Raw genomic sequence first — 24,679 nt, 5'->3', positions numbered from 1 at the left:
CAAAGTTGCACATGATCTTAAGTGCATTTGTGCACCAGTGCTTATATTGGGTTGGATTTCATTATCTCTGTAGATGAAGTTTGAATATTCTTAGCGAAACTGAATTTAAAAAGGCACAGTCCTCTGAACTGTGCAAAAGATCGGCACTCAGGAGACCCGAGTTTAATTCATCTCTCTGTCACAGGCCACAGAGCCTCGCCTGTCATTTTACCCCTTAATGCCACTTTTCACCATCTATCTTTTGCCAGTTTAGGCTCTAAGGTATTTTATGCAAGGTGTTTATTTTAATTTATTTGTTTATATCAATCCTTGCACAGTGGTTCCCATCATTGGAAGGCAACAGTAGAAAACAAAAGCAAATGTAAATGCATCTATTGGAAGGTGCAGGGTTGAACATGTATCTTTTCTTCTCCGAGGAATTTTGAAGGCAAATGTTCCTATGCTGTGAACAGCCATAAAATATACACACAAAGATGCATCTTAGCAAATTACTATAGAAACATCATCACTAGGTCAAAGCAACATCAGAGAACCTATCTCTGTCACGAAAAAATACTGGCTTTCAAAATAGCATTTTCCTCACGGACACAAGTCCTTTCCCTGCAGGTTACCTCTTCCTCTTCTAAAAGATGCTAGTAGGAAAAAAGCAACGAGGGAAAGAACATGGAACAAAAGAACCATCTGATTCATTCAAACAGCTTTGCAAGCAATAGATGGTTTCAGCACAACAATTTCATGCAGTATGTATTTCTTCCCCCTCCTGAATCTATTAGCTCTTACTGGAAATTATTTGGGCATTTAGAGAGGACAAAACTATGCTGAAAATGAAAGGCCTAAAAGGCAGTGTCATAAAATAATACTGACGTGCTACTCGGATGTGTCAAGGCTATGATTAAGGAGACTTCTTTTCAAAAGTCTTCAGGTCCCTTTATTTTGGCTACAACTTCTTTCAGCTTTTGAAAGGATTGATTTCTGCTCTAGTGGTGGAGCATTCCACCATTTCAAAGTGGTGGAAACCTCGTGGCTTCAGCAGTGATATTCCAGAATTAAACACCAGTATAACAGGGAGCAGAACTGGGCCCTGCAGTTAGATTCAGTTCTGTGTTAATCCAGCAATACAACTACTGCAACCGATAGGCACCATGGCTGAAGACATGCTGCTGCCAGATTCAGCTTAGGGCTGTGTATCTGGGCCACAAAACCGAATTCTCAGCCCCAACACCACGGCTCCTTACACGCTGTGTGTGCCAAGGTAGCCATACCTGCCTGAGATTCACAAAAGCCAGCCTACTGCACTAACCGCCCCGCCGCCAGAGCCTCCGCCCAGCACGGCAGGGGCTGCAGGTCCTTTGCTCTGCATTATCAAGACGAGGGCAGACCCAGAGATGCCAGGACGTTTCAAAAACTTTGGAGTATCAGCATGCTGGAGAGAGTCCCTCCCCAAACTGCCGCGCTCCAGAGCAGACTGACTGCCAGGTTTTCTCCTCCATAGCCCTCCACTTCTCCGTGCATCTGCCTGACACGCTGTGCTCCGCTTATCACCCTTTCCCACAGTGAAAGAGGTCTCCAAAAAGCTTTCAGAAAATTACAAAGTGACTAAGTCTCCTTCTGAATGCCCAGCCTCGTGCTTTCATATATTTTGAACTTCACATCCTAGGTTCTTCTAAAGAATGAGTAATTGATGTCCCTGATTTTTCCAGATAACATTGAATAGGCAAAGAAAAAAGGAAAAGAGAGTGTTTGAGAAATAATTACAAATTATTTGCAATCAAGCCTTTCTGTACTATTCACTGAAGCTAAAAGTTATTGTCAATCGGCACAGCCCTGGAAAGGCAGAAAAAGCAAGATTTTGGATAAGCAAGAAAAGAAAAGTCAATTTGAATCATCCTCCTTTTACAGGAAAACTGATGAACTGAGTGCAAATGGAGGCAAACAAAAAATCTCACAGTAACTTCTTTTAGGTTGCAGTGATTTCTGAGTATCCAGTTAGAAAAATATCCTTGAACTAATATGCCCAGGGGCCAGGATCTATGGCGTTACACGGGTGTAAGCTACAGCAGTTCCAGTGGAAGCAGGCTCGGAGGAGGGAGAGGTGGGAGGATTACTGGGGAAGTGGGAATCTGAATAAAGGATCCTCACACTGCCCACACACGCAACCAATATCGCTGAAGCACTGGTTTGTTCTGTTTCAGATAGCCTGCAGTCTGCATATGCGAAACAGATTTTGCAGCCAGTGCAACAGTAGCAATAAAAAATTCTGTAACTGTATATAATCTGAAGGAATTCTACATATAGAAAGGCAATTGGCATGGGAATTTGTCAATCGCAAGCATCGTTAGATGAATTACATGAAGAGCGTGCGAATAGAACTACTGAATCATGCTTGCAGAGAAATTAATTTACGAAGCACATGTGCTTGTTTGCTGGTGGCTCTAGTGCTCTACTGCGGGAACCTAGACAGAGTCGGAGCGCTGAAGAGTTAAACATGGTCACAACAGAGTACGGAAAAACAGCCACAGATCAGCAACATGAGTAAAGCCCTTCAGTTTTAAAGCAACATTTATGGTATCTGGACTGTCATCTTGGAGATGAAACCTGAACAGCTTTCGCTGTTTTCCTGTAAATTAACTGTTGCCACTCTATTCTTACAGCTACCCACAAACTGACTGCATTTCACACTGAGAACGATGGGCGACATCAGCCCCCGCCACCCCCCCACCCAGCATCTTCGTTGCGGCGCAGCTATTAGAGCCCAGCTCTCATATAGCTGTCATCCTGCGCTAGCTGCCCCCTCTCCCTCTCTGTAGCTACCCATCTCGCATTCCCTGAATAGCAGGCGGAAGATGGTGAGGCTCTGCGTCTTGTCTGACTGGGTTTCTACAGGCTGTGCCGCGTGATGACTGCAAGCGCAGCAGCATTTCTGTTGACCGGCAGAAAGAAAAGATCTCTCTCCTGCTCAGAAGGGGATGCTTCTGGGTATGCGTGAAGAGCTGAGTCCCACCGACACGTGCCTTAGACACCTACGTCATCTGAGCTTGGTGTGCAGCAGACACCACTATGATACCAGTAAGCCTTTGAGGGCTGAGCTGCTTATTCATGTATTATTTGCTGCCCAAAGGGCACTGAAGGCCTCTGTGGTATCATTTGGCAATGCTCAGGTAAACAAAGGCATACTCCAGTCTGAACGCAACTCCTGGCTTCACAGGAACAACACTGCTATGGATTCCTAGCTGTCGTAGCTGAGGGAGATGATGTGGGAGATCACTTGCTGGACTTTGATGAACTTCTTGGAGAAGGTATGGTACAGAGGCCTTCCGACCCCGTACTCATAGAGACACTGAATAAAACTGATCTCTGCAAGAGTTTCTGGCTCTGGGTGATTTCTAAATCCAATACCTGCACCCAAATAGTGGAATCTGAAATGATTTACAGGGAAAACGGAAAAGAAGGAAGTCAAGCTAGAGAAAGAGCAAATGCTTAATGAAACAGTAAGTTTAGCTTGCCTACTTCATTTATCTAGAAAAATAGTCTGTATTTGCTCACTTGATTTAATTGTTGCTTTGGTTCACAAACATTCTGCCCAGAACACTAGTGGTGACTATATGCAAAGACTTGAATAATCTGTCCGGAGATATGAGACTCTTCATTTTTTAGATCCACAGTAACGCCTATCTTCTACTTACAGATACAATAAGTAGGTCAAATCCGTTATTTGCTTACATAAGTAGCAATCTGTTTGCCGAGCTTCTAAAATAATTGCCGCCCATTAAATCAAGCTGGCAGACCTACCGAGGTGATATTGTGCATAATACTGACCTCCTGGGGACTCCAGCATGAAACGTGCTGTGTCCAACTATTCCACAGGCACGGCAGCCCCACAAATGCTGCTGCGCTTCCTCAGCGTCTCCCACCAGCGACAAGGAACCAACAGATTTCACTAACCTCCTCTCCCCCAGAAATGCCGTGGGCTCTGTACAATTCTTTTCCTTGAGGCCGCTGTATAAAAAGCTGAATGACACATACAGCAGACCCTCCCGCCATGGAGCTCACATTTCAAAACAAAGCACAAGGTTGAACGCAGGGGTCAAATGAGTCACCACAGCAGGAGCATCGAGAAAGCAAATGAGCCCCAGTGAACAAGAGTTCATCGAAACGGGCACTCTTGCCCCCACCAAAAGGACCCAAGGTGACCCTGCAGAAGTAGTTCCTGCAGGTTGTCACTGAGCATCTTTTGGGCAAATATGATGATAGCTGAAGTGGACAGAGCATTGTCAGAGCAGCTCACAGGCAGGCAGCGGTGCCTGGAGATGTAACAGCTCTGTAGTCAGAGGCTGAGCGTTACCGAAATACTCAGTGTAGTCGGCTTCAGGAAAAGAGCCTCACAGCTATTAATTTTACTTCCATCTCCATAGGGGTGACTCCTCTCTCCTCCTCAACTCTAAATAAAGTGTTGACAAAATTACAGACAAACCACACGTTATCAGCTGCCTCCCACTCAGAGCTTCTCTGTGCGCCTAGCATCTATCATTTTATCTTGCATTTATTTGCAAAGTGGTCTAGTGAAACTAGTAGAGCCTATATAGTGTTGATCTATAAAGGTCACGCAGCCGGGCCTAATCACCATAAATTCACCTGGTATGGCTGCAGTGTACAGTACCATTTTGACAGTGTTGTACGCAGTTCCAGACAAGCTTCAGGAGAGCCCTCTCCTGTTTCAAATGCCAGGCTTAACCTGATTGTGCCACCTGAGAAGTGAGATGGAGGATGAAAACACAAAGATGGAGCACAAAAAGGAACAGAGGAATTGCTGCCAGAAGCTGTTTCTACCTCACCCACGACTGCAGAACCTGTTCAGTTCAACTCACAGGCGGAACTAGTGGGAACAAGAAAGAGACTTGATTAAAAACTAGCACCCTGCAAGAAAGGGAAAAAAGACCAAGCAGCAGAAGACAGAAGATGGAACAATGAGGAAAAGTGGAGCTCTCTAGCAAAAACGTTTGGAAAGTTGAGGTAAATGAAAAGGCAATTAAGGCAAGAGCAGTATCACAGGCTAAAAGATCTTAGCCAATATCTAAGGTAAGAAGCAGGCATCAACTACCAGAGTATGACTGGAGAGAGCGAGCAAAGATCATCATTTGCTCCCAAAAGCTCTTTACATGAATTAAATGTGTTATTATTTCCCCTTCTCTCTCCCACACTGTGTTTGCAGTGAGCACACACACAGCACTCCCCTCCTCTTCTCTTCCCCTCTTTCTCCTTCCCTTCCATTTTTCTCTTCCCCTCTTTCTCCTTCCCTTCCATTTTTCTCTTCCCCTCTTTCTCCTTCCCTTCCATTTTTCCCTTCTCCTTCCCATTTACTTATAATTTGGACCCATCCAACCTGACAGCACAGCCCCTAAGCCAGCCCTAATGGTGCGACTAAGTGCAGAACGCAATGGCATGGGCATAGGGACAAGCCAACACTGGTTTTGCCACCAAAAATCCAGTGACTGCTGAAGCTGTTATCCCAGTTAGCTTTCTCAGATAACATATCTTATCCTTTCCTTTGCCAAGCGACTTTTCACTGCAAGAAATGTTCCTTTTTATCCTATCTTGCAGCTGTTGAAGTTCCCCATGAAGACGGAACTAGCATCTACTCCCACTGTCACTTGGACATAGGGATGCACCCACGCTTTGAGCAGTTGCACCACCACAGGAAACCAGAAGCTATTGCTATAACCCAGCGTTTACAGCCTGCTTCGTTTTGCTGTTGCTCAGAAGCAAAGCTCTTTGCAGCAATATATCCATACCACTGAGGCACAGCCTCCGGTACAGGACAGCACAGAACAGCCTAAGCTCTGAGGGGGGTTGTTACCTACCACCTCCTGGAACTGTCTGTGCTGTAAACCGTTAGCATTCAGCATTTCATAGAGCTGGGCCACGATCGCCGCCCAGATTTTGCCATCCTTATTCATGCACTGCAGCATCAGTGATACCAACAGGAGGTTGGGAAAGGGAACTTGAGCAGTTCCTATGCTGAGAAGCTGCTTGAAGTCCTCGTTTCCACGGTGGCTGCCCTGAGTTCACGAATGAAACCCTGCCAGATGTGTGGAATTTCACACTAAGCAAGGACAGTCTTTTTCACGTATTCCCTTCTCCGCTCAAACCCCTCTTTCTACAGTGTTGTTCACACAAGCACTCACACATGTCCCATTAGCCCACGTTTTGACGGTGAGCAGAAATACTGTGATCGTAAGTTGACTGCAAACCACCTCACAAAACAAAGCCCTCGTCACTATCTCTACTTTACAGGGGAGGAATCTGGGACACTGAGAGCCAAGTGAAATGCTCAAGGTCATCCGAGCCAGTGGCAGAGCTGTGAAGAGCCCTGTTCCTCCGCTTACCCCACTGGGAGATGGTTAGTATTATTTACAGAAGTCTCCACGTGGCATTAACACTTACTCACATGCAAGCATGTATTTGCAGGACTGGGATTTATGGCAATTAGTCACTCCAGATATTTATCCACAACAGCTGTAAAAATTATCTCATCTTTAACAGAAAATAACAAATAATTCAGAACCATAGAATACCTTGAGCTTCCATGCTTTTGTTTGCAAAAACTCATATCTAAGAAAATAAACAGGCTAGACATATTATCAAGTTTTTGAATCCACACTAGTGGTATAGCTTCAAGTTTGTGCTTGGTGCACATTTGGATGTTTGCTTTTTTTGGTCTTTTCTTTTTTCTTTTAATCAAAGATATTTAAATCAAAGATTTGATTTTTTGTAAAAAAATTTGCTCTTGCCTTAATTGCCTTTCATTTACCTCAACTTTCCAAACTTTTTTGCTAGAGAGCTCCACTTTTCCTCATTGTTCCATCTTCTGTCTTCTGCTGCTTGGTCTTTTTTCCCTTTCTTGCAGGGTGCTAGTTTTTAATCAAAGATATTTTAATCAAAGATATTTACCATCTTATTCACCAAAATATTATTATTCACCAAAGTATTAAGAGCCTTCCATTGTCATAAGCAAAAACCTAACCCCATTAAAACTTAAAAAGCCATGGCAAATATTATACCACTGCACTGGAAATGGATATTATGCTATGCCTCTCGATGATGCTCCATGTACACCATGCTCCAGCTTTTTATTTCCCACACCTAAGCCTCCCCCCACCCTGAACCAGCAGCCAGCTGCAAATCACACTGGACTTTGGGGGATGTGCTTCTTGTTTGACATGCCAGCAGTTCAAAGTTACGGCCGCTAAAATTAGCACAAAAATTTGAGTGTGTTTGGTTTTTTTCCCCTCGTGCATCTATGAAAAGCCCAGGCTGGTACACTGTGACCTCCAGGCAAGTTGATGGCACTGCAAACAGAAAGCTGTGCTCTGTTGAGCTGTCACTGCTGTGCACGTTGTCCCACCACAGCACTGTTCGCACACGTACGAATTGAAAAGCATGAAGTGCCGAACACAGTTGTAACATTGTCAGGCATATGTTGCTTCATGTCATCCAGCATTAAGCCAAGTGGAAGAGATGAAAGCAGCAAACCTGTGCACCAACCAAGACTGCTATATTCAAACAGTCATTAGAAAGAAATTACCAATGAAACAGAGGATAGCCATGACAGGATCTCACCTGGAGCCAGACTTAAATCTCTTGGGACGTGATTCTGCTAAGCACTGTGCGTTCCCAGTAAAGCCAACGTGAGTGTAGGGTGCTTGGCCCCCCCACTATCAACCTCGTGGCAGGAAACGCTTTGAGAGCTCAGTCATGCTTCACTCCATAAGGTTTTGTCTCATTTGGTTGTTTAAGTGAGAATGGAATTAGGGCACCAGTTAAAAATAAGGTAAGACGAAGAGGTGGAAATCCAATGTATTTGCTGTGGAATAAAAAGTGCAGCTGTTTTGTGTTTTTTCCTTCAATTCCAAATGAGTTTTGTGAGACACCTCTATTATCACAGACCAGCTCTGAGAGTAAACAGGGACTTTAGGATTTCAGTCTGATCCCTCAAGCCCTTACTCATTTGTCCGCAATGTCTTTAACAGACAATGCCAAAACCAGAAGTGTGGTACGAGTATTCCAAAATTGGTATTTTTGCAGTTTCACAGGCATTTCATTTTACTTAACAAATTCTGAAGGGCTGTCAAAATGAGGCAAGAGAATTACCTGGATTTCTCCTCCCCTCCTCTCCTGGCCCTGATTTCAGAGCCATTCAGTGATGCAAAATAATGCAAGAATCTAGTGTTTCATAGTATTTCAGCTCACAGGTGGAAATGCTGAGAAGGCCCAGTATTATGGTTCCCTGAGGTATAAACAAAATAAAAAATGAAATACAGTCACAAATATGACTTACAGCTTTTTCTAGCAGTATTCCAGGTTTGACATACAGTGACCTGACGATAACGAATGGATTTATTGACACTATAACCTTCCAGTCACATAGGGGCTGTCTATCGAGGTTGCAAATGAACCATGCAGTGGACAAGAGCGCCCACATGATAGCTTTCTTCAGAGACTCTCTCTTCATTGTGGTCTTTCTGATAAAGATTATTGATTCAGACACCTCAGGAGCACAGCTGAAGTACTTCCAGGACTGGGTTGGCTCTAAAAGCAGCCTAGTGACTTTCATATGATGTGAAACCTGGGCTAATACTCTCTCCTAGATCCCACCTGACTGCATGAATAAGTGGCTCACATTTCCTTGCCTTGTTGGCGTGTCCAGGGACTACAGTGACCCTACACAGTCAGAGGACTTCAGGGTGGCAGCAGTCTGGAGAAAGTCTCCCACTCAGCATGTCTGCATTATACCCAACACTGCTTTGAGGTCCTAGATGGTTTGCTAATTCCGGGGCAGAATGGTGTGAATTCACAAGTGCAGTTTGCGTCTGGGGTTGCAACCGGGCTTATAAACTCTCCTGATCCCTGGAGCACTGGAGCGCACGGTGCAGAAAAGCCCACACGCTCAGCAAGAATCACAAGTGTTTAGCAGGGCTTACCAGCCTCAGCTTAGGGCAGGCAGCCTCCTCCTGGACTGGCTGCATTTGCAGTCAATCTGGTACATCAGCACAACACTCCCTGAACTCGCATTATTAAGGCTTTTCCATTATCAAGAACATCACAGCTTCCATCACCCTTGAGAGCAGAGAGATATCTGTGCGGCAGGGGGGCTGCACATTTAATTTTGTGCTTTTTTAAACAGGTGCAGTGTCTCTCAGCAAATGAGCAACATCCTAATGTGAAAAGAGAGATGAGGAATATATAAAGCAACTTTGTTAAATTAAAAAGAAAAAAAAAAAGACACTAAGTACACAGGATAGACTAGCACAACATAGCTAAAGTACCAACTGCCAAGTCTTGGGCACAATGCAATTCCCAAGTGGGTAACTAGATCTTCATGTCTTTTACCACTGCATGGTCTATTTTCTGTTCAATGCTTGCAGCTTCCATTAACGTTAATGAGTATGCATATGTGCCTTGAGGGTAAGAACATACTCCCTCTGTGGCTTACAAAACTTGTTTATAAATCCCTCAAAAAATCACATTGTGTTCATTGCTCTGCACAGAAAGCTATTATAACAGCTATAAGAACTGCTGCTTTCATTCCTTCCTTCCCCCTTGCCCTCCCTTATCTGAGGGACCAGAAAACAGACCTGAAAAGATGAAGGGCTGGAGGAGGTGGTATGCCCAGGAAAGTAACCCAGCTCTGGGAGCTGCAATCTGAAAAGCGACTCGCTGCAGGGAGGGGCAAACTGAAATCTCAGCAAAAGCAAAGAAAACCAAACCCCAAAACACTGAAAAACCACCCCCCCCCAAAAAAAAAAAAAAAAGCAAAGCCTTTTAAAATCTCTAAGCTATTAAATGCTAGAGAATAGACCGAAATCTTTGCCATGTCCTTCCTGCTAGAGCACAGGTCACTGGGAACAAGCTACTTCAGCAACCAAAGGGGCCAAACACAGAGCAGAGGCACTGCTGGGCAGAGTCCCCCAGCAAAGTCAGGCCAGCGTTGCCCTCCAGCCTCTTAACCCCTGCGGCAGCAAGGAGGCTGCCGAGATGCAGGGCTGAACAAAGGGAAAGAAGTGCTAGCTTTCTAGTAGAGACTGCATCGCTCTAGCGCTGCTGAAGGCACCGTATCCATCCCCGTGCCACCTGGACACGCAGGGCACTTCTCTGGAGTCATGTATGGTAGTTAAGAGCCAACTCCACCTCACTCTACTGACAACAGGGCATGTGTTTTCTGACGCTGGCTTTGACTTTTCCCTCCGTCATTGCCAGCTGCCTTCTCCTAGTGTGCACAGTTTCAAGTTAAGCCCTCTCAAGCCTCACAGGCTGCAAGAGACACATTACAGCGTACAAAAAATAATGGGTAATGCAGCACTGAGATCAAGAATCAGATTAAGGTATGTGAAGGAAAACAGACACTGCTTTACACATGGCTGAATATCGGCTTGCATTATACCTGTATAGGCAATGTGAACACTAGCTGCAGCTTGTCACGGCTCAAAATGCCGTGCTTAAAATACAGAGCAGGCTGTAGGAAAGAGGAAAATGAGCTAAAAACCATGCAGTGCACAACATGCAAGCACTCAGGCCTCTCAGGCACAATGACACGGGGGGGGTCCAGCTGAGCACCCGGCTGAGGAGCCCATGCCCTGGGAGGACGCCTCGGAGGCCGGACCTCAGGAGGCAGCACACCCCATCCTGCCACAGCCACGCAGCCTGCCCTTCCCCTGTTCTCAGACCCGCACCCCGGCATCGCAGCAGCATCGCAGGCCACCGTGACGACTGGCCCTCGCTAAGAGGGAGCACGTTGCAAGAGCCATCCGCACGAGTCTCGTGCTCGCTGCGCGGGGTTCTGACAGACTTCGCCGCAGGATGCTTCTCACCAGACCTGCCCGCCCCACTCCCCTGGCACAGCGCCTGCCCAGCAGCAAGGGTGGTGCAGCAGGGCCCGTGTCTCAAAGACACGTCCCTAAAATATTGCATTCTGCTACATCAGCACTGGGTTGTCACGTCTGGCAGGAGGCCAAGCAGATAGTCCAGAAGCAGTAGCATCTTAAACTGCCCATAGCTATACCCACCAGAACTCATCTGTCAGTCCCTTTAGACTAGTTAGGTCTGAATAGGGCTCGTTAGTGATATTTCTTCCTTCAGTAGGCACAGATGAAAAGATGCGGGAATAAGAGCTGGCTATAAGGAAGGACATGAGATGGTTACTGCAGAGGACGCTATTTCAAAGTTCAGGTTAAATACATTATTCGCTAAGGTAGGAAATAAAAGGCAACCAGCACCACGCAAAAAGAGCAGAACTGCTAAATCCCTTTAATCCAAGTTCTGTTTAATCAGAGTAGCAAAAGTTCAAGTTTACAATGCAGAGTTACCAGTCTAGCTGACAGAAAACTAGATTTATGAGCGAGACCAGCTGGACTGCAACCCCAGTTACAGTTACCGTAATTGCTTTTCTCCAGAGGAAAATTTTCCTTACAAGTTGCCCACCTTTAGAGACTGCTGAGCAACAGAGGGGGGCTTCCGCTGCATGGGCTTAGAAAGCAGCAAGAAGGGTATCTTCTTCCACACATGACACTCAGAAGGAAAACACTAAACAAATTGAGTGGGTTCGAGAGGCGGGGATCCTTGCAAGCATTTTCACGTTATCAGACCTAAACTTTCCATGGGCTCTGGCAGGAGCAGAATTACAACCTGGAACAGCATTTTGAAAATGCTACTCTGAGTTTTAATTTGCATTTGTGTGCACATGTTCGCATGTACACGCAAGCACACACAACTTGCATTTCCATTCGACAGAAATGTGTATATTATGTATACATCAATTACATTATATTTTATGTGCATATATTTATATAATGTAGGCATCTTCCATATTACTAAACAGAACTTTAACAAAAAGTTAACTTTCGAAATGCAATTCACTTATACCTCTTCATTTGTGTTTGCACTGCAGTAGATCTGTAAACCTTTCTTGTGGACATGCAGTGATCGTGTCAAAAAACACTGCTTGAGGCTGGTTACATTCACCGATTATACTGTTTTATTAATTCCTTTTTCTGTAAGATTGAGCACCGAAAGCCCGTCAATTAATTAAACTCCTGCATTTTCTCCATAAAGAGCCTTTCAGGATCAAGATTAGATATGCCTTCCACACTGAAATGTTATTTAAAATTACCTTTTTCAGTTCACTTCTCACTTCCAATGTGTGATGTATGGGGCACAGCTACATTTGTTTGGTGTTCCTACCAGAGTTTTAAAACTCTACGGAAAAGACAACCCACGTTTTTAGAAACAACTTTCTAGAAATCTGTCACGGAGGAGAAATGCATTGGGTGGAAGGCGTTCAGTGGGTGCATATGAGAGGTAGCCGGAAGAGTAAAAAAGGAATATTGAAGCATAAGAAGGGACACAAAAGTGTGGAAACACAGCAACAAAATTAAAGTCAAGTTAAGGAGATCGAGGCCTTCAGGCTGGAGAGTGCTCTTTCAGGCAGAGCCAAGGTGGACTGGGATGAAATACACAAACCGAACTGTTATCACGCTGCTGCACAATGAGACAGGGTTAATACGTGTCATCGCAACTTAAAAGAAGATTCTCACACTCCCACAAATTTGGAAGCAAGAGCACTTATAGGAGAAGCGTACAGAGCCGGTGTGGCTGTTACTGATGCTATTTGTGCTTCAGGAGGAAAAGGTCTTTCAAGCTCATGACCAAATTTCTTCTAGCGCTTACTTCTGCAGTAAAATCAGACTCATATTCAAAACACAATCTAATGTTATGGTAGTTATGATGGGATGGATTCAATATTTTGACTTTACCATGATCAGAAAAAGAATAAAAGTTACCATCAGTAACTGCTTTTGTTTGTATAAACTGGATCATTATCAAAAAGCAAAAAGTAAACATGTTTAATAAAAACGAGTGGTGAGGCTGTCCCTGGTTGCCTAGGAAATGTAGCAAATTCCTTTTCAAAGTAGCCACAGGGTCAGACAATAGACATTATAGTCTGAATTATTCTGCATTGCCATAAAAAAAAATGAGCTGGGAACAATTTTGTGACAAGTCCTTTGTAGAGATTCCACAATAGTTGATGGAGAAACAATGGGGTTTTTTATAATTGTTTTCCATAGTTCCTGGAAAAAACTGTAGCCATTCAGCCTGCAAATACCACAAGTACACGCAAATGTGAGAGACACGCATATACAAATATTTGGGTACAATATGGACAACAGCGACTGAAAGTTAAACCTGCATTGTTCTTGGACTTGAGCTTCCAAAGACCTCCCTAGGAGAACGTATCCTATGGACTATCTCACCTGAAATTGGAAAGATACAGGTTTACAATTTCTTGAATTCAAAGACTGCTACTAGAATGAGAACTACTAGATACGGAAAAGCTTAACCACTTGCACATAAAAACCAGACTGGCAGAATCAGAGCTTCACAGGTTTCTTTGAGCTATGCACAATTACAGATACTAAATTTGCTGCGAATTAATTGTAGAGAAACAGTAATATTTTCATATTCTGGGACAAAGCTGGTTTAATATTTGTATCAAATCAATATTGCAGATAATGAACTTTGACTTTCATCTGCTCATCTTTAGATGTCCTCATCAATGTATGACCACGGTTTTTATATAAACATTTCTATGCTAGCCAGATGACGACTGTGAAAATCCTTTCATCAAAATAAACATGCTACCTTGGAGTGCACAGGTGATAACAAAGCCTCTCCTGGTGACAGCAAAGCATTTTAGAAATCCAGCCTGTTCATCGAAACACCATATTGTACCACCCTTGAGTATATCTCAGATTCTAAAATTTGACTGCTTACTTCAAAAAAACCCTACAATCTGATCTTACTTTCTATGTATCAAACTCTTCGGTGAAACCCTTGTAAGTCTGGCACATATAAAACCAGACACATACAAACCGGGCAGCTATTCTGAACACAGGAAAGCAACGGCATGGTTAAAAGGTTCTGTCAATTCAAAATCTCCAGGAACTTCTTCATGATAGTCTCAAAGTGCCCATTGCTGCACTACCTATAAACCAGCAGAATAAATGTAATACAGGTCATAGATTAAGTATCCTAGAGATTCTCAATGCTCCATGAAGGCATTTAGTCACGCTAAAAGGTAACAGTTAGGTATCAGCTTTTATGCCAGTGATGGAGTATTACTCATTCACCAGTTCTTTCCAGAGCTCTTGCTATGAATATTCAGCTCTTGATTATAATAATGAATCTGAGATGCTCTGCAATACTTAGTACTACGGTGTAGTAGTACCGTTGTCATACAGATTATCCAAAGTGAACACTGCTACAATACCACGCGTGCCACTCATAACCATCATGTGATGGGCTAGATCAAGCTCAACCTGCGCAGAGTGGGAGGAGGCAAAATGGTACTTGGCCTTGGAAACAGAAATGTCAATCAATTTCAAACTTTAAAATCTGTCAGAAGGGACATATTACGTCCTTGGTGTCAGATACCAGGTGGCCAAAGGAGATGAGGGAAAGAAAGCAAAATTTGCAGAACCTTCCATAATAATAATGCTGAAGAAGATCTAGTTTCCTGAGGACACAAACTGCTTAAGGAGTCTGCCATAACTTCTGTGAGATTGGTAAAATACTTGGATGTATTTCAATTATCATTATTATTATTGCTACTTCAAGGCTGTCAAAGTCTCTTGCTTCTCAGTAAATGAGGAAAAGGGCTGTGGGATAGGTGTAAAACAGACCTCATTCCTAATCATCCTAGAGATAATGCCAAGGTCAGCTATACCGAAGAGCACAATGTACTGTGTGACTCAATGCACACTTGCGGGAATATTCATTAAACAAGTCAGAAAACATTAGAGCTTATCTTACTGCCCTATCTGCAAAACAAAATTCATTTAGCCTTGGTAATTCTGGTTGTGCAGACTCAGGAAGAAAGAGTGCTAATATATATCAAAGAATTATAAAAATATTTCAAAATATAATATTCTTTAACAGAACTTTTGAGTAACTTAAGAGCTCCTGCCTTTCACCTCAGAGCATATCGGACTGAGAAGTTTGTGCCATGCATTCTCTTTTTGTATTAAATGAAAGACTTGAAAGACTTTCCAATATGAGATTTTAAATCTGTCTGTGGCAGAAATCTGAATGGTTTCTGTGTAGGCTTTGGTCCAGTAAAATTGTGGTAAACTGCTTTTATTAAGGGCAGCTACTTAATGCTTGGATTTGTCATGTTAGTCTGTTCAGTGGAGTTGACGTCATGGTCACTGTAGAGGACAAGCTATGGAAGTAATGGTAAATGTCATATGCAAAATAACTACCAACAACAGCATAAATAAATCTACAGTTTTATTCAGTGTTTGTGTTCAACCTCGCAATCATAGACATACGTGCCACCAGTTGAATTATACGTTCCTTTGTATAATAGGATATTAAAGATGTTAATAGATGATAGATGATAACATCTTTGTTATCACTGATGACGTCTTAAAATCAGATTTGCTTAAAAGGGGTGGTAGCATGAAGGTAACTAACAAATATTTCTGGCCACAACAAGAAGCAAAAGGAATACGCACTAAGAGCACAGCGTACTGCATGGGATGTCAAAACTGATATGTAACATAGCAGTGGGAAAGAGCAGCACTGATCAAAACCATTTGTCCCTAAGGGCTCCTTCTTACAGTGCACACTGTGAAGCAGAGTCATCCTGATCTCTCCTAGCAGGGAGCACAGCTGGTCCTACTGCTGCACCAAATGCATTTCCAGCATGGAAGAAAGGAAGGGGAAGATCCCTGTAGTGTTAGCTCATCTTTAGTAGTTCAGAGTAAGGAAGTGATATCCTTATGCAACACATTTGTTTATTTTCTTCTTAATGCTGCATTGGCTGAAATGTAACTGGGAGGAACAGGAAGAGAACACGTAGACTCATATGCTAACAGAAGCTTTGGGCAACACATTATATCATCTCGGGTACAATTTTTACCGTTGGATGGTATTTCCTTGCTGTAAAGTTTCAGGGCCATGCAGTATTCTTTTTAATAATTTCTATCCTTCACTTCTTTGTTGAGGAGGACCCTTCCCAAAGCTGTGGTTTGCACAGTGCTAGTGATATGGTGAGTGGTCCTTGGCTGGCGTGCAGATAACATTGTCCTACATGCCATCTGATAGCAATCTCTTTTTCCCTTCATTTTGAATAAATTCAACTCATTCCCTAGTATATAACCAGGGTATAAGTATATATACTGGTATATATACCAGTATGGCTCTGTGAGAAATGTCAAAGGTTGGCAATTACCCACTGGTCCAAAATTTGGAGAACAGTTAGGATACCTGTGCTGGCACTGTTACACAGATGGGGAAACATACAGGTAATTCTTAAATGCAAGATTATCAACTGGATAATCTTAACACTGTGTCACCAAAAACCTTTTTTCCAAAGAATTACAGTATTTACCTTCAGTCCTGTCCGGTAGTTTCCCACTTTTACTTGTTGTTCCAGTGTTGACTGTTTCAGATGAGGTGCTCAGTTTGGTGTTGGGGTCTCGCTTAGGTTTTGGAGGCGGCTGCTTACGAGAGCTGCTACTTTCATCGTCGGTTCCTCCAACAGAATGAAGAGACTGGGATCTCACGGTAAAGCCACTGGAGCAAGGATGTGGCAGTCTGTCCTGAGGAGCCGGCATTGTCATAAATCCCATGCGGAAATGTTTCCCCACGTAGCTTCCTTCATTTCCTCTCACTACTTCTCCACCTATGCTGTAAGAGAAAATACACGTAGAAGTAAATGATCCGCCTTTGCCTGAACTGTACCTGGAACCAGGGTCTCAGTTCTGCCTGTGATGAGCAGACTGTACTTTTGAACTTGGAAACAAGCAATGCTCTTTTCTTTTCTTAAAACAAGATGGCTACTACAATAGAGTAGTCTATTTTTCAACATAAGTTGCCAACAACTGAAACACAGATATACCGCTATGCACGCACTCAAAATTTTACAAGAAGAAATTGAGAAAAGCTTTTGTTCAGGTTTCCTAGCATCGTGACTAGAAATTGTCTGTAGAACAAATTTCAAACATCAGAAGTCAGAACTGAGTTTTCAGGAAGACAAGAAACTGCGAGTAGGGCAAAGAATACTGCTTTAGAAATGCAACATCGTGTATTGATCCGCACTCCCCTGCACTCATCTTTGACTACAGACACTCAAGTACCTTGGGAAACAAGGCTCCTGGGGTCCAATCAATCACTTCCCTTCAGATTAAGGAATGGTAAGAGAAAGAAATGCTCTAAAAATTACTCGGATATAGGAAACTGAACATTGACATCTCACCAAATCCACATGAAGCTGCAACATGAGCAGCATCAGACTAGTAAGATACAAGCGTAGGAGATGAAAAGGCAATGGGCTGTGGGACACCAGGAAGAAAATAACCTTCAACCATTCAGAACCACAGGTATAGAAGAAGGAAAGCTCAGATGAAAGAAGTGCTGTCATACTAAGTACTACGTTGTACTGTGGATGGCAGGACTGAGAACCTGGTATTATTCCTGCTATACTCATGCATGCTTATCAGTTCTGAAAAACAGCTCTGACTGAAGCTTATGCTGTAAACCTACAGCACATTTCAATTAAGGCAATTCAGTGACTATGCAAAAAAACTCAGCAACGCACAGGTCAACATGGGCCTGTCTGCAAGGAGGTTTGAAATGGTACCACTGTGAGCATGTAGAAATGTCAGTACGAGAACTGTGAAGTCCCGGAAAGCGCTAATTACCTCCTGTTTCCCCTTCCCACAGAGTGAAGCTCTAAGCGGGGTCAGTCTGCTCCTCTGTAAGTTTCCTATTTGATGTTGCCTTGGGCTGGTGCAGTTTATTTGGTGCTGGAACACGTTTCCTTCTTTAAAAGACAAGAACATTTCTCGACGGTTCATGTGAAGAGTGAGTAAGGTCACTGCATTCCCTGATACTGTCCCCATCTTCGTTGTAGGTAATACACAAGCTGTATCTAATTGTCCTAAAAGCACCAGATTGGCACTGTGCAACGCACAACTTTGTGCACGATAAAGCAGAACCCTCGTTTGCTTACTACTGTCCTTGCATTTTTATCTAATTTCCATCAGTGGAGAGGTCCACTTTCCAAATTGGTAACAACTGAACAGGTCTAACTGAACATGTGCCACTCTCCAGGGGCGCTGACACCTACCCACACATGTACACACACATATGCCATGCATATGCACACGCTGGTCCACGTTCATAACCAAGTTATTACCGAATCCTAATTGGCAACAATTCCAGAGGGATTTGCAGCCAGAAAGATCAAAAGGTAGAACTCATTAATTTGAAGATTAATAAAAAACCTGTAGCTAATTTAAATGATTAACTATGCCTCTACTAATCTTTCATAAATTGTTCTGAAAATAATATAATCCTTTGATGCTGGACTACAAAAAGGGCCTGTCACATTATTTAAAGAAGATTACTATCCAAACATGCTGAAGAACGCAGGTGGGGAGTCTGCTTCCTTCCTTAAGTCCATTGGATAAATCACATTTAGCAAACAAAATTTCAGTTTGCCATGTCTCTGACATTAAAATTCTTATCAGGTTATACTATTTAATTAGGGCATTTACTTCACTGCTGCGTGGAGGTGTTTAAAACGCACTCTATAGGGCAGATTCTATTCTGGATGGACTTGCACAAATTCCACTGAGGTGATAGGTTTCACCCTTTTCCTATGAATACACAGAACTGCGTTTATACAAAGCATGTTTTTTTTCCAAACTGCTGCATCTTGTATTCCAGAAATAAAAACTTTCAAAATATAAGTCTAGTGTCTAAATGCACAATCTCATTAAACAATCATGTCCTTTCTTTTTCTTTCCCTTCCCATTTTTTCATTCTTTACTGAATTCCTTTCAACATCACGGATGAAAACCTGTCTCACCTGCTTCCTACACTTACTCCAGAATAAACAGCCTATAGCCAGGTCAGAGAGAGGTTGCAGGTACAGATGAGAACAGACCTTGCTGTTCTGCTTCACGGCTGAAGTAGATCTGGTCTTGCTGTTCTACATCCTCTGCTCAGCTACTAGACAAAAACAGCAGGACACCGTTTCCCTCTTTTCAGCCGCGTTTAAAGAGAGTCCATTTCTCTTTGAGAGTAGGAACTAACCTTCAGCTGATGGTTAGGCACCGTAAACCCCAAGCTGAAGGAGCCTAGCCTCTCATTCTTGGTCCTGGACCCTGGGCGTCAACCAGGATCACAAAAGGCTTAGGTTTGTTACTTATGCTGGTAGCAATTCCTGAGTGTCGGCAGCGGGTGTTTCCCAGCATAGCTTGACTAGTAACTACAAGCGTAGCATTGGGTGGAGTGCCAAGGTCACATCTCAGTAATACAGACTGAAATCCACCGTGGTGCAAGGAGGAAGGAGTCACTCCGCACTCATACCCAGAGCACAAGTACAATAGCAGGGTGGCAGATTTCGAACGTGGCATCCCCTACCCTCAGGCAGCAGCATGCTGAAGCTCCATTTGGACTTGTGCAACGCAGCTTTGCGATGCACAGTGCTGCTGATGTTACCTCATGAAACCAGACAGAATTAAAGCATTTATTTGTATACTCCTCCTGCCTGCAACCGCAGGAGTTGGCTGGGGCTGGTGTATGTCCCACTACAGCACAACAGGCCGAGAAAGATTTATACGCACCTTGCTGCATAAATGACTACAGAGACAGTGAGGGAAAATAATTGTGTTCATCTCACTCCATTATTTCTGACAGGAAAGAGCCTGTGCTCCTCATTGTGCTGATAATGAGTTCTATCTCATTTCAAAACTGTATTATGTGAGTTGCTGTAAGTATTACACAGTTTATTAATATATATGGAAATACAGATTTGGATTATTCCTCTGGGAAGTTTCAATTTGAACTTGGCCAGGTTCAACTGCTTCTCTGACAAAGAATTATGTACAGCGTTCAAATAACCGTTAAAAACACAAGACATTTGTCTACAGAGACACATGAATTATATAGTAAAATTAATCACACGATCACTCACGTTACACACTTGCAGCAAAGCTGACTTTGTGCTGAAAACGCACTTTGGCGTTTCCCTAGGTCTAGTGACTGACGCTGCAGCGGATGGAAAAAAGGGCAATGCAGTGAGGTTGGCTCCAGACACCCGTAAGAAGAGTGTTCTGAAGCAGCTCTCCTTTCAAAAACATGTTGCAGGGCTTCTCCAAAGCCTACCTAACGAGTCCGATGTAGACCATCGAGTGCTGCCAGATTACACGCTCCCGCCTTGGGTGCACTGGAAGGTAAGCAAGGTTCCCATCCCTCTCCCTCTTCCACACAGTACTGGAATTGAATCATTACAACAAATACCAAAACGGTTGGATCTGCCTTAAATCGGTAATAGTGGATTTCAACTTTCATTTCTAAAATAGGAACAAGAGCTCCAACTGATGGATCTGATGAGTCTTGTTATACCTCCAATACAGGTTTTATCTGTCAGCTGAGATTTCTGAGGTCAGAACTGGGCTAGCATAAAACCATACTGACCTTGCTGTTCCTACCTGCGGTATCAGCCTGCCTGCACGTACACTGTACTCACCGCAGTCCTGGACACATTACAGCTCAGCTTATTGTGCTCTGCCTGCTCTTTTCTATCAAGTAGATACTGGAGCGTTGACCAAACTACAGCACGGAATAACTGAAATGTTTACGTGTTTGAAGAACTACAGAGGGGAAAGTCTCTTACATTATTCATTTTATTACAAATCACAAGAGGGCAAGTTATAAAGGAAGGCTAAACATTAAAAATGAACACCAAAAATACTCTAAAGGGACAGAGCACGGGCAAGGTCATTTCCACCTTGCTGTGCCATGAGTCATAACATCCCTATGGACTAGGAATATATTTTCAAGGTGTTAAGTTAGAAAACTAAGAAAAAGAACTTCTCATGACATTACTGAAAAATACATGGCAAAGAAGAAGTACCCAGATACTGCCTGCCTCAATCGGTGTGGTCTTCTTAATTTGCATTGTTCCTACTTAGCATTGCAAATAACAGTGAAATAACAAATTTAATTTGCTGTGAAGTTTCATTACTTGGTCCAGGCAGAAATTGAATTAATTCCTGGAAAAAAAAAAATTATAGTTGTGTGAAAACTTTTGTTTTACTTGGTGTTACTGCTTTAACTATAAACAATGTGGAATATTAAATCCCACAGTGCAGTTATAAGGAGTAGGAGAATTCTTAGGAATATCTAAGTCCCATAAAGTCAGAATACCCTAGAGCTACATTTCTTCTCAGCCATCTATCTACCCTCGTTCTTGGTATTCATCCAGAAATTCTCTTATCAGTTCAGATTTACAATGGATTAGTTTCATGCCTCAGGCACCAAGAACCACTTGGTAGTTCTCCTCATCTTTGTACGGTTTCTATTTTTCTTCCTGTGCTCATTTACATGAGATTTTCTGACTTTTTATCCACAAGTTCAAAAGGGGAACTACACCTGATTATGAGACTTGACCTCCTAAGCAGGAGGAAGGGGAATGTACTCTGCTGGTGACTTGGCATCTTTGAAGGTATTTTGCCATTTCTTTGCTGTGATACACCCCAGTCAGGGACCACAGCAGGTCACCAGTTCTTCTCCGAGTGTTGAAATACCCGACAACCAAGAGAAGCCATTTCAACAGCAGCTGCTCACTCCTCTTGTGCTTGAGGAAGATGCAGTCACAGATACTGGTTTGTTAGCTGGCAGAAACTGAGCTGGGAGTCTCTGCAGGCTCCTCTGCAGAAGAGGGGAGAACTATGAATTACAGGGCAAGCAATGCGCATGGATGGCCAGGCCTCTTCCCTCTGGGGAGCTGCAAGCCCACGCAGTGCTACCCCCCCCCATGACATGCATCTAATCCATCAGGGAAGCCATCTGAGTCAGAGACTGAAGAAAAGAGATGCCACAAAAAAATTAACTGTGATGACGTAGGAAGATTTTTATAAGTCCATCATAGAAATGACTAATCATCAGCCAAAATACAAAAGGAATAAAAATACTTAACTCAAGGACTGTATATGAGCTGGCTTGACTGAGCAAACAGCAGTTCATCCCTTGGTACATCTACCTTTTTGGGTTATTTTAACCACTTCCTTACTCTTACAGCAATGAAGAGTAACCCAGTTCCTCTGCTCATATCAATGTTCCAAGTATAAAGGGCTGAAATGGCTTTGAAATGTCTATTTCCCATCAGAAGAAATTATACACACATATACTAAGGATGACACATTTTACTTTGTATCTGAGAAGCACTTTCAAGATTAGCATAAATTATATTTGTAAATTAGAGGTTGGATGCCAAAAACCAGAAGATATACTATTTTTATCCCCCTGAACATGATTTCAGCAGACCATGAAATGTAATACTGAAGAAAGAAGGGCAGGATCACAATCACGGATTCAGGAACTGCACTGTAAGTATGGTTTTACACAAATCTACACAATTTTTATTATAGAAATTAAACATAAAAATTACACACATTTCATTTTTTTTTTTTTTTTAAATCATACTTCAGAGGTCCCCCTCCTTATTCCCAAGGAATATATATACGTGATTTTTTTCTGCATTACTTTTCTGAAAGACTCCAAATGACTCACGATGATCTTACATCAAGATCCAAAGGATAATACTACCATCCTTTTAGATACAGGCCAAAGTGTAAATGAATCATGACAAAGGTCAAATTTAGAGTAATTTTGTGTGCCTGGAGGACTATGTAAAGTGAGCAACTGACATGTCCGTGCACATCAAACATCTTACCTCTGCCACATGCCTCTGCTTTGAGGTAGGAGATCAGGTGCTGCTTAAGAAGTCAGGCCTCTCGGGACACAGAATGCAGTAGTGCTATAAAATAAAATTTATTCTTTCATCACCCCTGTCAAACCCACAGGCCCAGGGTTTGATCCTGCAAACATGCAATGAGCTGACACTCCCTCTTTGTGCACCTGCATTATCGCACTGGAATAACTAGGAAGCCTTGCAGAAATTGCTTGTCGCTTGTGAATCTGTTGTAAGCAATACCACTTGCAGAGGTGTGCCCACGTAGTCTGACACTAGATTATTTCCAGGAAATCATTTCTTCAAGCCAACCTGCATGTGTAACAGACCCCTAACGGCACTCTGTGCTGCTGCTGAGAGTCTGGCTCCTGCCATCCACGACAGGACTGAATCTTGCACGCAGAAGATTCTCTAGATCAAACTGAACCACCACGTGTTGTGGCTGCGCTGTAAGATTAACTGAGTCCCCGGTGAGCAACCAAAAGGCAGCTGTAATTCCTATGCAGCGCACAATGGATGATAAAAGAAAAACTAACCAAGACTGCCCACAGCAGGTTTTCCATAAGATGCCAGATAACCTAATTTCAAATGATGATCTGCTACGCTCCACAGTCAACTATTTTTATAATGCAAAAGGTTGAAAATGCTAGCAATAGTTGGGGTTTTGGGGAAAAAAAAAATCAAAACAACCCCAAAACACTTTATAAGAAACACTGATAAATAAAAACTATGCATGCTATGTTTACAACAAATCTAACATAAGCTAGACAGCTTGGAAAGGCATAACTGAGGAGTAAGGACCTTTCTGATCCACAGAGAGCTTAACAAAACTATGTTTCGTGAGTTTGAACAGAAGCGCAGGTACTACTTACTATTTCTACTGGCATTCCTTCTATCTTTAGCAGACTGCCTCTCAAACGGGGGACCGACGACGAGTGCATTGGGCTGAACATCCACAATGGCCTGACGCTGCCTTCCTCAGAGGACCAACATTGCTACTGTATCTGGGGCACGGGGTCTCCAGTGCTCCAGCCCCACGTATGCCCGGTGACTGATGCATACGGAAAGCTTCGTAAGTTGTGAATACAGAGGACACTTAACAGACAGGAGTGAAAAGCGCTCATGCTTTTATATGACTACAGATACTTTTAATTTTGCATGGGAGATGCACAGCTAAAAGCCAGTAAATGAAAGCTCGTATGTTCAGAGTCACCTAGAATTAGACATCAACCATATGCGATGTTTAAGCTGAGTGCAAATGCATGTTCGCGTTAATGGAGTGGGGTTTTGCATCCTGTCAAAAACGGGTGGAGCTAGAACAAGGCTGCGTTTTTGTCACATTCAGTGGAAAACCACATGGCGCAGACGCGACTGCCTGAGCGACTGTGGCTAAGTAAATATTTCAATGAGCTACGGGAATAAATTAACTTATAAAATCATTTTCGTGGCTTTTTTGTAATAAAATGTTTCTTTGGTTTTGAGTCGAAGAGTTGTAATGGAAGGAAAATCTGTAAAAAGTAAAAAAGCCTTTTCGTGGATCCGATGGTGGGAAAAGTTTACACCTGGACAAATGAGAGAAATGTGCCGACACTCTAAGAACAGCGATTTGTAAACCAAGCGCACTGTGCCTGCCGAGATATTACACCGTGTCTAACCTTTCCAGATTCAGGCTTATTTCAAACAGTGATTGTCCAGATGCTCTTCTGAGCCCCTTGAGCAAACATGACTCTAGTTCCCCTTTAAAATCCAAGCTCAAATAAAAGGAAATTAAGGTTTTAAATAAATGCTTCCTATGGCCTCCAGCCCCAAAGAGAAAGGAGTTTGATCCTGACCTGGCAGTAAACAGGAAGAAAAACATTT

General features: G+C 42.9%; 1 protein-coding gene across 5 annotated transcripts in view; it reads right to left on the bottom strand.

Moving 5' to 3' along the window:
- The window catches only part of NYAP2 (neuronal tyrosine-phosphorylated phosphoinositide-3-kinase adaptor 2), a 149,255-nt gene that overhangs the window by 63,109 nt on the left and 61,467 nt on the right, over positions 1 to 24,679 (bottom strand). For all 5 annotated transcript variants that reach the window (XM_076340897.1, XM_076340894.1, XM_076340895.1 and 2 more), the window contains one exon: positions 16,445 to 16,743. In XM_076340897.1, coding sequence (XP_076197012.1) covers positions 16,445 to 16,743 — 299 coding nt within the window. The remainder of the gene's footprint in view (positions 1 to 16,444; positions 16,744 to 24,679) is intronic.

This window comes from Aptenodytes patagonicus, chromosome 6 (genome assembly GCF_965638725.1).
Source record: "Aptenodytes patagonicus chromosome 6, bAptPat1.pri.cur, whole genome shotgun sequence".
In the NCBI taxonomy this organism is placed as follows: domain Eukaryota; kingdom Metazoa; phylum Chordata; class Aves; order Sphenisciformes; family Spheniscidae; genus Aptenodytes; species Aptenodytes patagonicus.
Note: the sequence above shows the minus strand (reverse complement) of the source record. Positions and strands in the feature narration are given on the sequence as shown.